Source organism: Thamnophis sirtalis, unplaced genomic scaffold (genome assembly GCF_051295495.1).
Source record: "Thamnophis sirtalis isolate CommonGarterSnake01/CBP01778 unplaced genomic scaffold, rThaSir2_p1.2 scaffold_2, whole genome shotgun sequence".
Lineage (NCBI taxonomy): Eukaryota > Metazoa > Chordata > Lepidosauria > Squamata > Natricidae > Thamnophis > Thamnophis sirtalis.
Genome location: NW_028261382.1, coordinates 32,819,503 through 32,835,110, shown reverse-complemented (window position 1 = coordinate 32,835,110; position 15,608 = coordinate 32,819,503). Strand labels below are relative to the sequence as shown.

The 15,608-nt window shown below is 46.6% G+C and overlaps 1 protein-coding gene across 1 annotated transcript in view; it reads left to right on the top strand.

Moving 5' to 3' along the window:
- Positions 1-15,608, top strand: part of AK8 (adenylate kinase 8) — a 68,515-nt gene that overhangs the window by 43,689 nt on the left and 9,218 nt on the right. The window contains exon 11 of the mRNA XM_087704670.1: positions 2,122-2,263. Within this exon, the coding sequence (XP_087560796.1) occupies positions 2,122-2,263 (142 nt within the window). The remainder of the gene's footprint in view (positions 1-2,121; positions 2,264-15,608) is intronic.

Genomic DNA, 15,608 nt, shown 5'->3' with positions numbered 1-15,608 from the left:
ATAGACGGAGCTAGTCAACTTTCAGTTTTTCCTTAATTTTTCTCTTAAGCCCAGGTGTTATTGGATGGGCAAGGGCCAACAGCTGGGAAGTTACTGAGTGCGAGACAGAGGCTGAAACTTGCACGCCTTTAGGATAAAAAGAAAGCTGCAACGGCTTGAAATTTGGGGGCCTCCCCGATTGCTTGAAAGCTTGGCAGCTGACAACTTCATCAGACCCTTCCAAGCTCATCTCACCCTAGTCAGTTCGCTTGAGGCCATGCGATGCAGGAGATGCTGTTTCGTTTACCCTCGTGGCAATGCCGAGGCTCATGGCCAGCCGGCGTTCCTGACAGCCTCGCGGAGTCCTTGAGTGCGCCTTGCTCATTTGTTTTTAGCAGCAAAAATGGAAGGCGGGCACTTCTCTGCCTGGTTGAGGCAGCCTCCTGAGAGGGTGCAGCTTCAACGTGGCCGGTTTTGAGCCGTTGCTGTTTGTTCTCTTCAAGGGAAGCTTGTGTTTTATTGGCTTCCAGAATAACAGAGTTGGAAGGGACCTTAGAGGTCTTCTAGTCCAACTCCTAAAAAGCAGAGACATCCCCCTGCCAACAAAAGTGTGTATGTGGTAAAAGGCTGTGGTTTTCCCAGTTGCAATGGATGGCTGTGAAGGTTGGACCATAAGGAAGGCTGAGCGCCAAAGAATGGAGGCCTTTGAACTCTGGTGCTGGAGGAAACTCCTGCATTGAATCCCTTGGACTGCAAGGCCATCCAAGCGGTCAGTCCTAGAGGAGATCAACCCTGACTGCTCTTTAGAAGATCTTGAAGAGGAAACTCAAAGACTTTGGCCACCTAATGAGAAGGAAGAAGGACTCCCTGAAGAAGAGCCTCATGCTGGGAACGATGGAGGGCAAAAGAAGAAGAAGGGGACGGCAGAGAAGGAGGTGGCTGGATGGAGTCACCGAAGCAGCCGGCGTGAACTTAAATGGATTCCAGAGGATGGGAGAGGACAGGAAGGCCTGGAGGAACATGGTCCATGGGGTCGCAATGGGTCAGACACGACTTCGCAACTAGCGACAACAAAGAAGTTTGTTCCTGGATCTTTTTTTTCTTTTTTTCTTTTATACACATAAGCACATCAACAGAACACATAAACACATTAACAAAAATAACCACATAACTTAAAAACAACATAGGAGCAATAAATTCCATCGTATATCTTACAGCAGTTCCGAATCGGTCTCTTTGCAGTTAGTGTTTTCCTTTCTATACATTTCTATCTTGCGTTCATAATCTCGTTACTCATTATCCATTTTTATATACATTTCTTTATTTATTTATACTTAGCTACTTATGATCAGGTACTATTTACCTATATTGTGCTTTATTTTTTTACTGTCATATTATTCCATTTAAAAGGGTATGAGGTATAATTTGGAATGTATTATTTACCATCCCTCACACCTGCTATGACACCACCTTATTTTCTCTTTCTTTTCTTTTCGTTCCTGGATCTTTTTTATTTATTCTTTTTTTTATAAATTTTATCCCACCGTTTTTATTTTTAATTATACAGATCAGAAAGTAATATTAGGTAGACTTGATACTTTGAGTTAATTATAATTCAAGTACCAAATCCACCTAATATTCCTTCCTGCTCTTATTTTCCTCCCAACAACCACCCTGCGAGGTGGGCTGAGCTGAGATAAAGCACCTGAGGGCAGGATATGAAGCAACGGGTGGAAACTAATCAAGGAGAGAAGCAACTTAGAACTAAGGAGAAATTTCAGTGAGAACCATTAATGAGTGGAACAAATTGCCTCCAGAAGTTGTGAATGCTCCAACACTGGAGGTTTTTAAGAAGTTGTTGAATAATCGTTTGTCTGAAGTGGTGCAGGGTTTCCTGCCTAAGCAGGGGGTTGGACTAGAAGACCTCCAAGGTCCCTTCCAACTCTGTTATTCCGTTCTATTCCATTTCTTTCTTTTCTATTCTATTCTATTCTATCCAAATTTTGGGTGGGATGCTACGATGTTAAAATTAGGACTAAAGTTGTTCCTTGTTTCATTGACGTTGTTGACTGCTTCACTTCTTGTAATCCCTTGATAGCCTGCGTCCCGATCAAAATCTTTTTCTTTTTTCTCCTCCCTTAGTGCCAGACAAGGTTGTGGTGAAGCTCCTGTCCAAACGGATCAACAGGCTGGATTGCTACTCTCGAGGTTGGGTGCTGCATGGCTTCCCAAAAGATGAAGACCAAGCCAAACGCATGCCGAGCACCGGGATCTATCCGAACAGGTAACGGAGCCTCTCTTCTTCTTACATCTGGAGGATCGCAGCCTCAGCTGTTGGCAGCTGTCCAGCAGCTGGTCCATCGTTTATTCACAGACGACGGTCTCTGAGCTTGGTGGTTTTCTTGCAGATGTTCCTTCACTCAACCAGGGAACATCATCAATGTCCCCTGGTTGAGTGAAGAAGGGAGTGGGATTTGGAATGAGGAGGAGGAAGAGGAGGAGAAAGAGGAGGATGACTGTGGGGCGGTCCTTTGTGCTCTCTGAGCTTGGTGGTTTTCTTGCAGACATTTTTTTCACCCTACTAGGGAACATCATCAATGCTAGGTAGGGAGTGGGATTTGGGAGGAGGAGGAGGAAGAGGAGGAGGGGTTCCTTTGTGCTCTCTGAGGGTTGTTTCCTTGCAGATGTTTCTTCACTCAACTAGAGAACATCATCAGTGTTAAAAGGGAGTGGGATTTATGGAGATGAAGGGGCCTATGGATACTCCTTAGTACTCTTTGCGCTTGGTGGTTTTCTTAGAGACATTTCTTCACCCTACTAAATAACATCATCAGTGCAAGAAGGGATTGGACTTGTAGAGAAAAGGAGGAGGGGGGAAGGAGGAGGAGGAGGAAGCAGCAGGAGGGGTGAGAGATCCTTGGTGCTGTCTGAGCTTGGCTCTTCTCTTGCAGACATTTCTTCCCCCAACTAGGTAACACCATCAGTTCTAGAAGAGAGTGGGGTTGGTCTCATTGCATATACTAGTTGCTTGCTCTATCGTTGTGGGCAGGAGTCTTCTTAGTTGTTCCTTGATTATAAGTTGTTGTTTACTATTGCTTCGTTTAGTAGTTCCTCGGTTGGGATATTGTTTACTTCTTAACTGTTGGTCTTGCATTAATCTCTACTCATCTGGGAGTTTATTGCTGGCGAAGAGTGTTTTGGCAAAGAGACAAACAACAAGGGGGGTGGGCAGTGGTGGATTTCAAAAAATTTTCGAACCTACTCTGTGGGTGTGGCCTCCTTTGTGGGAGTGGCTTGCCAGCCATGTGACCTGGTGGGAGTGGCTTGCCGGCCATGTGTTTTCTCTCTCTCTCTCTCTCTCTCTCTCTCTCTCTCTCTCTCTCTCTCTCTCTCTCTCTCTCTCTCCTTCCTTTTGTCTCTCTGTCCCTTTTTCCTTTTTTTCTTTCATCTCTCTCTCACTTTTTCTTTTTTCTTTCTTCCTTTCTTTCTCTTTCTCTCTCCGTGTGAGAGTGTGTGTGTGTGTGTGTGTGTGTGTGTGTGTGTGTGTGTGTGTGTGTGTTTTTCAGTGATGGGTTTCAAAAATTTTTGGAACCTCTTCTGTAGGTGTGGCCTGCTTTCCGGGTTCACTAGTGGAATCTCTTCTAACCGGTTCGGTAGATTTGACAAACCGGTTCTATCGAACTGGTGCGAACTGGTAGGAACCCACCTCTGGGGGTGGGGTGGTAAGAGACAGCAGCCCTTCCATAAAAAGGAGTGTAAAATCACACCTAAGGTAAAGGTAAATGTTCCCCTCGCACCTGCGTGCTAGTCGTTCCCGACTCTAGGGGGCGCTGCTCATCTCCGTTTCAAAGCCGAAGAGCCAGCACTGTCCGAAGACGTCTCTGTGGTCATGTGGCCGGCATGACTCAACGGCTGAAGGCACACGGAAGGCTGTTCTCTTCCCACCAAAGGTGGCGCCTATTTTTCTACTTGCATTTTTTACCTGCTTTTGAACGGCTAGGTTGGCAGAAGCTGGGACAAGTCACGGGAGCTCCCTCTGTTATGCAGCACTGCTAGGGATTCCAGCCGCCGAACCGCCGACCTTTCCGATCGACAAGCTTGGCGTCTTCCCTGCCGTCCCTTAAATAAATAAATAAAAATCGCACCGAGAGGCTGGGGCTGCCAATTGCTCGTTCCTGATGCAGGTTGCCAAACACTTGACCTGCAGCCGAGTGGATTTCTAACGCCCAAGAGGGAGGAGAAAGCGGGAGGGGGGGAGTAGACATACACTCTCTTGAAATAGAATTAGGGCGAAGAAATCAATCTAGGGACAGAAGCAGACGGGGATGCATATCAAGCACAACCTCTCTGCCTCTGGCTCATTTTTCAGGGCCAGCCCCCGGTCGGGCGAAATTTAAAATAAATGTACATGTACATCGAGTTGACGAAATCCCTCCCGGTCGTGTTATTGGTTGAAAAGGCCTCCTTCTTACTCTGACTCTAGACGGACTTTCTGGTTGATCCCCCCCACCCCAGAAAACAACCACGACAACCCCCCCACCCCAGAATTACTGTCAGGACATTCTGTTCCTTCGAAGTAATAAATGGCCACCCCTTCAGATCCCGTGTTTCCTCTGACTTCCCATCTCGTAAACCTGCCTCAAATACTACTAAATTATATAGCAGGGAGCAGCTTCCGTCTCTGGGCCCTTTCAATTTATGGAAAGAAAGACGGAAGCCGGTCGGTAATTGATAGCTGGGAAGAATGTTCCAAAAAAATAAATAAAAAAAAAGGGAGGGGTGGAAAAATCAAGTTATTTGAGTGAAGTGGGCAGAGAAGGAATTTTCTTCCCAAGCAGAAGAAACAAATTGGGCTATAAAATTTCTTAATATGTAATCGTAAAACAGGCAGAAGGCGCAGGAGGGGCCTCCGAAGCAGCCATCCTAGCATCCTGCAACCTGCCTCGGGCGAAGAACAGAATAATTTATTTCCTCGGGAAAAAAAGGTGTTAGATTCGGCCTGGGTCAACAAAGCAAAGGCAGGAATATTCGGCGCCACGGGGAGGGGGGGGAAGCTGCATTCCCCCACTTCCCCCCGTTTCTCCTGGCATCAAATTAGCCGGTGGAATTCAACGCGGCCGGGGTGATGTCGACATTCTGCCTAAAGGGCTCCTCCTCTTCTTCTCAAACTCTTTCTTCTCCCTTCTCCTTTCCTCCTCCTCCTCCTCCTCCTCCTCCTCCTCCTCCTCCTCCTCCTCCTCCTCCTCCTCCTCCTCCTCCTCCTCTTCTTCTTTTCCTCCTCCCTCCTCCTCCTCTTTTTCTTCCTTTTTTCCTCCTCCTTCCTCTTCTTTCTCTTTGTCTTCCCCCTCTCAGCATCCCTCTCTCCTTACTTCATTCCCTCTTTCTTATCTTATTCCTTCTTACCTTCCTTCCGTCCCTCCTTCCCTCTTATCTTCCTTCCTTCCCTCCCTCATTACTTCATTCCCTCTTTCTTATCTTATTCCTTCTTACCTTCCTTACCTCCCTCCTTCCTTCCTTCTTTCTTATCTTCTTTCCTACCTTTTTCTTATCTTCCTTTCCTCCCTCCTTTCTTCATTCTTTTATTTTCTTTCCTTCCTACCTTCCCTTCCTTTCTTCTCCCCCTCCCTCCCTCCCTCCTCCTTCTCCCTCCTCCTTCTTCTCCTCCTCATTCTCCTTCTTCTCCTTTTTCTAACAAAGACTTTAAGTCAAAATGGGGACCGACATGGCAGGTGACTAGGATGGGACATGCAGCGACCGGGATTTGGTTTGCCGTTTGCCAAGAGCAGGGGTGTGGAACTCGATTTCATTGAGTCTGTTTCAGGCTTAAAAACAGGACTCTTGTGGGCATGCAGGGAGGTGAGACTGATGACGCGTTTCACCCCTCCCTCCCTTGGGCTCAGCCTGGTCACCTTCTACAATCCAGCTCAGGGGTGTCAAACTCGATTTCACTGAGGGCCGCATCAGGGTTGTATTTGACCTTGGGGGGTCAAACTCAACTTCATGTGGAGGCTCGAGTGCTCTGCCAGCGAAAACGGGTTCCCGAGCCCCGTTTTCGGCTGTGACGGCCTCCTGCAACCCTCTGCCAGTTAAAACAAAGGTCGGGAGCTCCGTTTTTGCTGGCAGAGGCACCACAGCAGCGGTGGGTTGCAGGCTGTATGCCCCGGTATGGGCGTACCAGTGCCTGCCAGGAGCACCGGGTACCGTTCTGGTACGGTGCTCCCGAGGGCCTACCCACCCACCCACCCACCTGTCCGGTGTCTTTACCTGTATTTGAGCCCTTCGGTGCTTCTGTGCATGGAGCATAAGGCGCCTGCGCGACGCTATGCCGAGCAGCTGAAGCGCCGCGGAGGCATCGCGGAGGTGTCACGGAGCGTCGCAGGAGGTAAGGACGCATGTGGTGGACGCTGGGCCCCGTGGCACCAGACCACACGCCTGCCCAAGGGGGACTTAAACCCTCCAGTATTTAGTTTGTTCTTCAATGCATTTTGCCGGCTTTTTGTTGCAAAGCTCGACAGGTTGCTAAGTGAGTTTTTGCCCCATTCTACAACCTTTCTCGCCATGGTCGTTAGGTGAATCTCTGCAGATGTTCAGTGAGTAACATGGTGGTTAAGTGAATCCGACTTCCTCACGAACTTGGCTTGTCAGAAGGTCGCAAAAGGAGATGAGGTGACACCCCCCCCACCCCCGGGATGCTGCGACAGTCATAAATATGAACCAGCGGCCAAGTGTCCAAATTTTGATCCTGTGTGCCACGGTTGTTAAGTGTGAACAGTGCTCATATGCTCGCTTTTTTCAACACCGTTGTGGTGCAGCTTATGACTACAACTGAGTCCAAAATTTATGCTGCTAAGTGAGAAATTTGTTAGGCAAGTTTTGCCCCATTTAATGACTTTTTTTGCCGCATTTGCGTAAGGGAATCACTGTAGTTGTTAAATGAGACTGTCTCTCTGTCTCTCTCTCTGTGTCTCTGTTTCTTTCCCTCTCTCCCTGTCTGTCTGTCTGTCTCTCTCTTTCCCTGTCTCCCTCTCTCTCCCTCTCCCTCCTTAAGTGGTTTCCCCACTTTGCTTGTCAGGCGATCGCAAAAGGGGAATCGCACGATTCCCGAGATCGTCCTAAGTATAACTCAGCTGTCAAACATCCGAATGCAAATCAGGTGACCGTAGGGAATGCTGAAACGGTCATAAGTGTAGTAAATTCGAACAGTCACTAATTGAAGTTTTGTAAGTCTCTAGCTGAGGACCAAAACTCGAACGGGGGATCGAAAGGAAAACGCTGTTGAATAGAATAGCAGAGTTGGAAGGGACCTCGGAGGTCTTCTAGTCCAACCCTCCTGCTTAGGCAGGAAACCCTACACCACTTCAGACAAAATGGTTATCCAACCTCTTCTTTAAAACTTCCAGTGTTGGAGCATTCACAACTTCAAGTTGTTCCACTGATTAATTGTTTTAACTGTCAGGAAATTCCTCCTCAGTTCTAGGTTGCTTCTCTCCTTGATGAATTTCCACCATTGCTTCTTGTTCTGCCCTCAGGTGCTTTGGAGAAAGCTTGACTCCCTCTTCTTTGGGGCAACCCCTGAGATATTGGAAGATTGCTATCATGTCTCCCCTAGTCCTTCTTTTCATTAAAAGCCCATACCCAGTTTCTGTAACCGTTCTTCCTATGTTTTAGTCTCCAGTCCCCTAATCCTCTTTGTTGCTCTTCTCTGCACTCTTTCTAGAGTCTCAACGTCTTTTCTACATCGTGGCGACCAAAACTGGATGCCGTATTCCAAGTGTGGCCTTACCAAGGCCTTGTAAAGTGGCATTAACCCTTCACGTGATCTTGATTCTATCCCTCTGTTGATGCAGCCTAGAACTGTGTTGGCTATGTTTGTATTTTCCTTTTTTTTTTTTTGCTTTCCGGGCCAGACAAGATCTTTTCCTCCACTTAAGTCTAGGATGAAGGGGTTAAAAAAATTTTTTTAAAGCAATGAGCTGCTCCGGTAGAAAGAAAATGGGGGATTTTATTTCCTCCTGCTCGGTGATTATTTGGACTTTTCCTGTCTCTGCTGCTAGTTTTCAGGGTGGATTAAAGCTAATCAGCCGCCGATTAATGGAGACCTGAACTGGGAAACGGCGTAGGCATCGGCCTGCCGAATTCAACGGTTGGGAGAGGTTAATAACTCCATTACGACGGGTTTTTTTCCTTTAGCCATTTGAAGAGTTCGGCATTAGCCTTATCTTACACCTCCATTAATTGAGCTAATAAAACCTCCGTGACCTTCGCAGGCTGCCATTATCTGCAAGTTTGCCAGACGTGGGCCGGCATACTTATTGTTGAATATGTATTCCGCAGGCGTTGCCGGGCTTTGCGTGAGGAGGGAAGGTTTTGGTGGAAAAGATCACCCAACTTCAAATCCTCCGTCCTTTCCCCGCTCTTAACATTTACCTGCTCTCTTCCGAGAGCCCTCGAAAGGCAGGTGGAAATGGAAGGACATAACTTAATTAAAGCCCCAGCGAGAAATGTTCTTGTCCAGGGTTGCCTTGGGAAGTTATCGAAAGGCCAACAAAGGTTGGCTCTAGGTGAGAAGGTGAAGAAGGGGAGGAGGAGAAATAGAACAAGGTGGAGGAGGAGGAAGAGAAGGAGGAGGAGGAGAAATAGAAGAAGAAATAGAAGAAGAAGGAGAAATAGGAGGAGGAAGAGAAAGAGAAGAAGGAGAAGGCGGCGGAGGAGACATAGAAGAAGGAGAAATAGAAGGAGGAGGAGGAAGAGAAAGAAGGAGAAGAAATAGAAGAAGAAATAGAAGAAGGAGAAATAGGAGGAGGAGGAGGAGAAGAAACAGAAGGAGGAGGAAGAGGAGGAGGAGAAGGAACAGGAGAGGGAGGAGGAGGAGAGGAAGAGGAGGAGGAGGAGTGTGGTGTCCTTGGAGCTCTCTGAGCTTGGTGGTTTCTTTGCAGACATTTCATCACCCAACTAGGTAGCATCAACAGTGCTTGAAGGGAGTGGGGGTTGGAAAGAGGAAGAGGAAGAAGATGATGAAGAAGGAGGAGGAGGAGGAGGAGGAGAAAAATGAGGAGGAGAAGGAGAAGAAGAAGGAAGAGAAGGAGGAGGAGGAGAAGAAGGAACAGGAGGAGGAGGAACAGGAGACGAGGAGGAGGAGAAAAATGAGAAGGAGAAAAAGAAGGAAGAGAAGGAGAAGGAGGAGAAGAAACAACAACAACAAGAAGAACAACGAATTTCCTGCAACCCCCCCTCTCTCCCCCACCTTTGCTCTCACATTTCCTGGCTGGTGGTGGGTCAGGCTGCCTTTACCCATAACGTGTTTCCCCAAAAATAAGACAGGGTCTTATTTTCTTTTGACCTCCGAAACAATTGGCCTTATTTTCAGGGAGGTCTTATTATTTTGGAGGTGCGGAAGGTGGCGAGCGTGGTCACCTCAAGGCTGCTGCTGTGTTGCAATATTTTGGGGGAGGGCTTACTTGAGCGCATGCACTCAAATCAAAAGCCCAATTGGGCTTATTATCTGGGGAGGTCTTATTTTCAGGGAAACAGGGTACCTCCTCCTCCTCCTCCTCTTCTCCGTCCTTGCTATAGATCTTGTGGGTTGTGTTGAGTTGTCAGTGTCTTGTCTATATTTGCTTTAACGCAGATGCCCTGCCTAGCCCAGGGTGGCGAGGTGTGGTCCCTTCCCTCTCATCAACCATAATTAGGCTTGTAAGACTAATGGAAGAAATCGTGTCTAATTACCTTACTGAAGGCCCAATTATGCTATTAACATTCGCCCGGGCTACAAGCTAACGGGCGAGGAGAGCCGCTCATTTGCATAGCATTAAGTTAATTGAGCTGGAAACAAAAGGGGGGAGGAGCAGGGGGGGCGGTAGGGCAGGCATGTGGGGGTGGGGGAGAAAGTGCTAGAGGGTTAGTATTACAAACTGGATAAGGATGTCCAGACTGGGACAATTAACCTAACAGTTTTATTAATTAACGGGGATCTGATTACCTAGAAGGAATAGCATTTGGCAGAGAGAGACAGAGACAGAGAGAAAGAGAGAGATGGATACAGAGAAACAGAGAGATGGGGGGAGAGAGTGGGAGGGAGACAGAGACAGGGAGAGGGGGAGAGAGAGACAGAGGGACAGAGAGAGACCGAGAGAGACAGAGAGACAGACACAGAGAGAGAAACAGAGAGAGAGTTAGAGAGAGAAAGAGAGACAGAATGAGAGAGACAGAGAGAGTGAAGGAGAGACAGGAAGGGAGGGAGAGAGCAAGAAAGAGAGAGAGAGAGAGCACACTGGTGTGTTTCATTCTCAACCAAGGTGTAACAGTCAGTTGTGGTGCAGTGAATGGGACAATGTGGTTTGCAAATGGTGAATCTTCAACCTTGGTGTTTTGACGAGGAAGGTACACATCGATGATAGCAACAGCAATAGCAATTAGACATATACCACTTCATAGACTTTTACAGCCCTCTCTAAGCTGTTTATAGAGTCGGCATCTTGCCCTCAATCATGTGAGTCCATGGCTCGAATCTAAGATAGATAGATAAATAGAGTGGAAGGGCTTGCTATCTCTGCTTCCATTTTTCTTTCTCTCTTCCTTCCTTCCTTCCTTCCTTCCCTTCCCTTTCCTTCCCTCCTTCCCTTCCTATCTCTGCTTCCATTCTTCTTTCCCCTTCCTTCCTTCCTTCCTTCATTCATTCCCTTTCCTCCTTCCCTTCCTATCTCTGCTTCCATTCTTCTTTCCCCCTTCCTTCCTTCCTTCCTTCCTTCCTTCCTTCCTTCCTTCATTCATTCATTCATTCATTCATTCCCTTTCCTCCTTCCCTTCCTATCTCTGCTTCCATTCTTCTTTCCCTCTTCCTTCCTTCCCTTACTTCCTTCCCTTGCTATTTCTGCTTCCATTCTTCTTTCCCTCTTTCTTCCTTCCTTCCCTTCCTATCTTCCCTTCCATTCTTCCTTCCTTCCCTTCCTATCTTCCCTTCCATTCTTCCTTCCCTCTTTACTTCCGTCCTTCGCTCCCTTCCCTCTTTCTCATCTTCTTTTCTTCCTTCCCTCTCGGTCTCCCTCTCTCCTTCCCTCTTTCAGTTTGCAACCGTTGCGTCTTGCTTCTGCCTTCAGGTGCTTTAGCGAATAGGCTGACCCTCTCTTCTGTGTGGCAGCCCCTCAAATATTGGAAGACTGGTGAACTATAGTGAAAGGGCCTGTCAAATCAGATTCACAATTCTGAAACTGTGACATCTATGTTTGCCTTGAAAAAAGCTAATAGAGAACATTATCCTAATTCACCAATCACCAAGGAGTATTAAGATATACACAGTATATTTGTTTTTATAAGTTAGCATTATAACACTAATAAATACTAATATATTATACGGCAACTAATAAATGTACAATTATGTGTACGTTGTCTGCTCAAGCAATTATGCAGCTCTCACTGGTACATTAAAAAAATCCATAAAATCCAATTAGTTCAATGTTTAACCCCCCTCCCACCAGAACTCTGAAAATTTGGTGCTATCATTCAGCTTCCTTTCGCACAATCCAATAAAGAACAATATATTTAACACCCCAAGGACAAATTTTGTTCAGAATTGGGAAGTCTGTCAAATTGTGTGTTTTGAGAACATCTCCCTTCCCTTCCTTCCTTCCTTCCTATCTACCTTCCTTCCCTCCCTCCTTATTTCATTCCCTCTTTCTTATCTTATTCCTTCTTTCCTTCCCTCCCTCCTTCCCTCTTATCTTCCTTCCTTCCCATCCTCCTTACTTCATTCCCTCTTTCTTATTATTTCTTACCTTCCTTCCCTCCCTCCTTCCCTCTTATCTTCCTTCCCTCCCTCCTTACTTCATTCCCTCTTTCTTATCTTATTCCTTCTTACCTTCCTTACCTCCCTCCTTCCTTCCTTCTTTCTTATCTTCTTTCCTACCTTTTTTCTTATCTTCCTTTCCTCCCTCCTTTCTTCATTCTTTTATTTTCTTTCCTTCCTACCTTCCCTTCCTTTCTTCCCCCTCTCCCTCCTTCCTTCCCTCTTTCTCCCTTCCTCTCCCTCCCTCTTTTCTTCTTCCTTTCCTCCCTCCTTCCTTCCTTCCCTCTTTTTTATCTCCTTCCTTCCTTTCCCCACTTTTATTTCAGTTTATTATAAACCACAAATGAAAAGAAACACCAGGAAAGAAAGGGGAAAGAAAGAAAGGGGAGGGAAGTGGACTTGTCTGGACAGCAGGAGCCCTGCAGAAGCCTTGTCTATTAGGGTAGGACAGAGGGTACCTAAACAGTCATCTAGGCTTGGAAAATAATAATAAAAAATGCAATTGGCCTTCTTTCTTCTTTTCCTTCCCTCTCCATCCCAAATTGTCAACGGTATTTTTTTTTTAAAAAGTTCTTTGTGACGATATATTCAACAGATCTGATCCTTTGGCAAAGCATGCTGAAGCATCCAGAAGGATAGGCTGATCCCATCAGCCTATCCTTCTGGATGCTTCAGCGTTCTTTGCTGAAGGATCAGATCTGTTGAATATATTGTCACAAAGAGCTCCCTTTTTATGCCCAGTGATCTGTTTTTCAGAGCCAGAGGTAATTGGGGGGCAGGCGGGCTTCGATTTCCAGTGCCGTTATAGTGTGTCAGATGGTGTTCATCTCTCAATCGTTTGGATGCACAAACACTCGATGGCCTCAGGAAGGAATAGTTCCCAAGAAGAAGAAGACTGAAAGACAGACAAACAAGGAAGGAAGGGAGGAAAGTGATAAGAAAGAGGGAAGGAAGGAGAGGAGGGAGGGGGGGACAGAAGAAAGGAAGGCAAGGTAGGAAGGAAAATAAAAGAGAATGAAGAAAGGAGGGAGGAAAGGAAGATAAGAAAAAGGGGAGTTGAAGGTAGGAAAGAAGATAAGAAAGGGAAGGAAGAAGGGAGGGAAGGAGAGAGAGATGGAGGGAAGGAAAGTAGGAAGGAATAAGATAAAGAGGGAATGAAGTAAGGAGGGAGGGAAGGAAGGAAGGAGATAAGAAAGAGGGAAGGAAGAAAGGGAGGAAGGGAAGAGATAAGAAAGAGGGAAGGAAGAAGGAGGAAGGGAGGGGGAGAAGAAAGGAAGGAAAATAAAAGAGAATGAAGAAAGGAGGGAGAAAAAGAAGATAAGAAAAAAGGGAGAGAAGGAAGGTAGGAAAGAAGATAAGAAAGATAGAAAGAAGGGAGGGGAGAGAGGGAGGGAAGGAAGGTAGGAAGTAATAAGATAAGCAAGAGGGAATGAAGGAAGGAAAGAAGGAAGGAAGGAAGGAGAGGGGAAGGGAAGGAGTATATTGTTTTGAAAACAAGAAAAGGGATAAAATTTAGAGCCTGTCTATTAAGAAGGAGGAGGAAGAAGTTTCAGTGATTTTGGGTTTGTTGCAACTGAAATGGCTCACCACATTGTGAGGATATTTCTGACACAATTTGGGGAGGAGGAAGGGAGAGAAGGAGAGGAGTAACAGTAAGAGGAGGAGGAAGGAGAAGGGGAAGAAATGAGGAGGAGGAGGAAGAAGGAGGAGGAGGAGCAGAAGAAGGAGAAAGGAGGAGGAGGAGAAGAAGAAGATGAAGAAGGAAGAAGAGAGAAGGAGAAGAAGAAGAAAGAAGAAGAAGAAGGAGAAGAAGGAGAAGGAGGAGGAGAAGAAGAAGAAGATGAAGAAGGAAGAAGAGAGGAGGAGAAGGAGAAGGAGAAGAATTCTTTCCTTTGGAACATTATAGTTTTAGTTTTCCGACAGTCTATTACATCCACCAATCACTTCGGTTCATTTTGTTATGGGACATCTGCTGCATGTCTTGAGGCTTGCATTCATTGCACCCCCATTCCTTTCCTTTGGAAAGCTGAAAGCGAAGTGCAATATGGGTGAAATTGCGAATCAGTCTTGAGAGAGTGCAGAGAAGAGCAACAAAGAGGATTAGGGGACTGGAGGCTCAAACATATGGAAGAACGGTTGCAGGAACTGGGTAGGTCCAGTTTAATGAAAAGAAGGACCAGGGGAGACATGATAGCAGCCTTCCAATATCTCAGGGGCTGCCCCAAAGAAGAGGGAGTCAAGCTATTCTCCAAAGCACCTGAGGGCAGAACAAGAAGCAACGGGTGGAAACTAAACAAGGAGAGAAGCAACTTAGAAATAAGGAGAAACTTCCTGACAGTGAGAACAATTAACCAGTGGGACAACTTGCCTCCAGAAGTTGCGAATGCTCCATCACTGGAGATTTTAAAGAAGAGACTGGACACTATTTGTCCAGAATGGTATAGGATTTCCTGCCTGAACAGGGGGTTGGACTAGAAGACCTCCAAGGCCCCCTTCCCACTCTGTTAATTCAACGTTCTGTGTTCTAAGAGGAAAACTGACCGACATGGAGATTTGGCCAGCTGCTGACATATTAACAGCAGAGACATAGATGCAAACAACCAAAGTATTTGGGAACAATGAAATATGCATGGCGATCAGTCACAGCCTTATAAATTCGAGCAATTAGCCGGGTAATCTGAGAAAGCGGAGGCAGGCCGGGCCCAGGGATGTGCCTCCCTATTAGTTAAATGCGAGGGTGGATGAGGGTTTTTCTTTTTTTTGTATTTGTGCTTCCCATCAAATCAACTAACACTTCCTTTAATTGGCTCATGAATTATACAGCAGGGGGGAGGAGAGGGGGGTGCATTATCATTTAATCACCAGTAAACATTTCTGCCTCTTTCTCTCTCTCTCTCTCTCTCCCCCTCTTCTCTTCTGCTCCCCCCCTCCAATTGCAAAATGCACAGTCGCTCATTAATTCCTTAATTTCAGCAGATGGAAGGAAAGCGATGAACGGTTTGGCAAGACAAAATCGCCTCCGGCAATGGGGAGGAAAAAGAGAGAGAGAGACAGACAGAGAGACAGACAGAGAGGGGGGCTAGAGAGAGATAGACAGAGAGACAGAGAGAGGGGGGAGGGACAGAGAGAGAGAAAAAGAGAGAGGGACAGAGAGGAGAGAGAGAGGAGAGAGAGAGAGAGAGGAACAGAGAGAGAAGAGAGAGGGAGGGAAGGAGGGTCAGAGAGAGGGGGAGAGAGAGGTAGAGAGGGAGGAATAGAGAGGGAGAGAGGAGAGAGGGGGAGATGGAGGAATAGAGAGAGAAGAGAGAGTTGGAGGAATAGAGAGAGACAGAAATACAGAGAGAGAGAAGAGAGAGAGTTGGAGGAATAGAGAGAGAGGAGAGAGGGAGGAAGAGAGAGAGAGTTGGAGGAATAGAGAGAGAGGAGAGAGGGAGGAATATATATATAGAGAAGAGAGAGATGGAGGAATAGAAAGAGAGGAGAGAGGGAGAGAGAGAGAGTTGGAGGAATAGTGAGAGAGGAGAGAGAGGAAGAGAGAGAGGAAGGAAGTGAACGGGGGAGGAATAGAAAGAGGAGAGGGAGGGAGGAAAAGAGAGAGGGAGGAATAGAGAGGAGAGAGGGAGGAAGGGAAAGAGATGGAGGAATAGAAAGAGAGGAGAGAGGGAGGAAGAGAGAGAGGAAGAGAGAGGAGAGGGAGGAATAGAGAAAGAGAGAGAAGAGAGAGATGGAGGAATAGAGAGAGAGAGGAGAGAGACGGAATAGAGAGAGGACAGAGAGAGAGGGAGTGGTAGGAGGGACATTTAGGCTTATTTTTTAAAAAAGAAAAACTATTAAAAAAAGGGGGCTG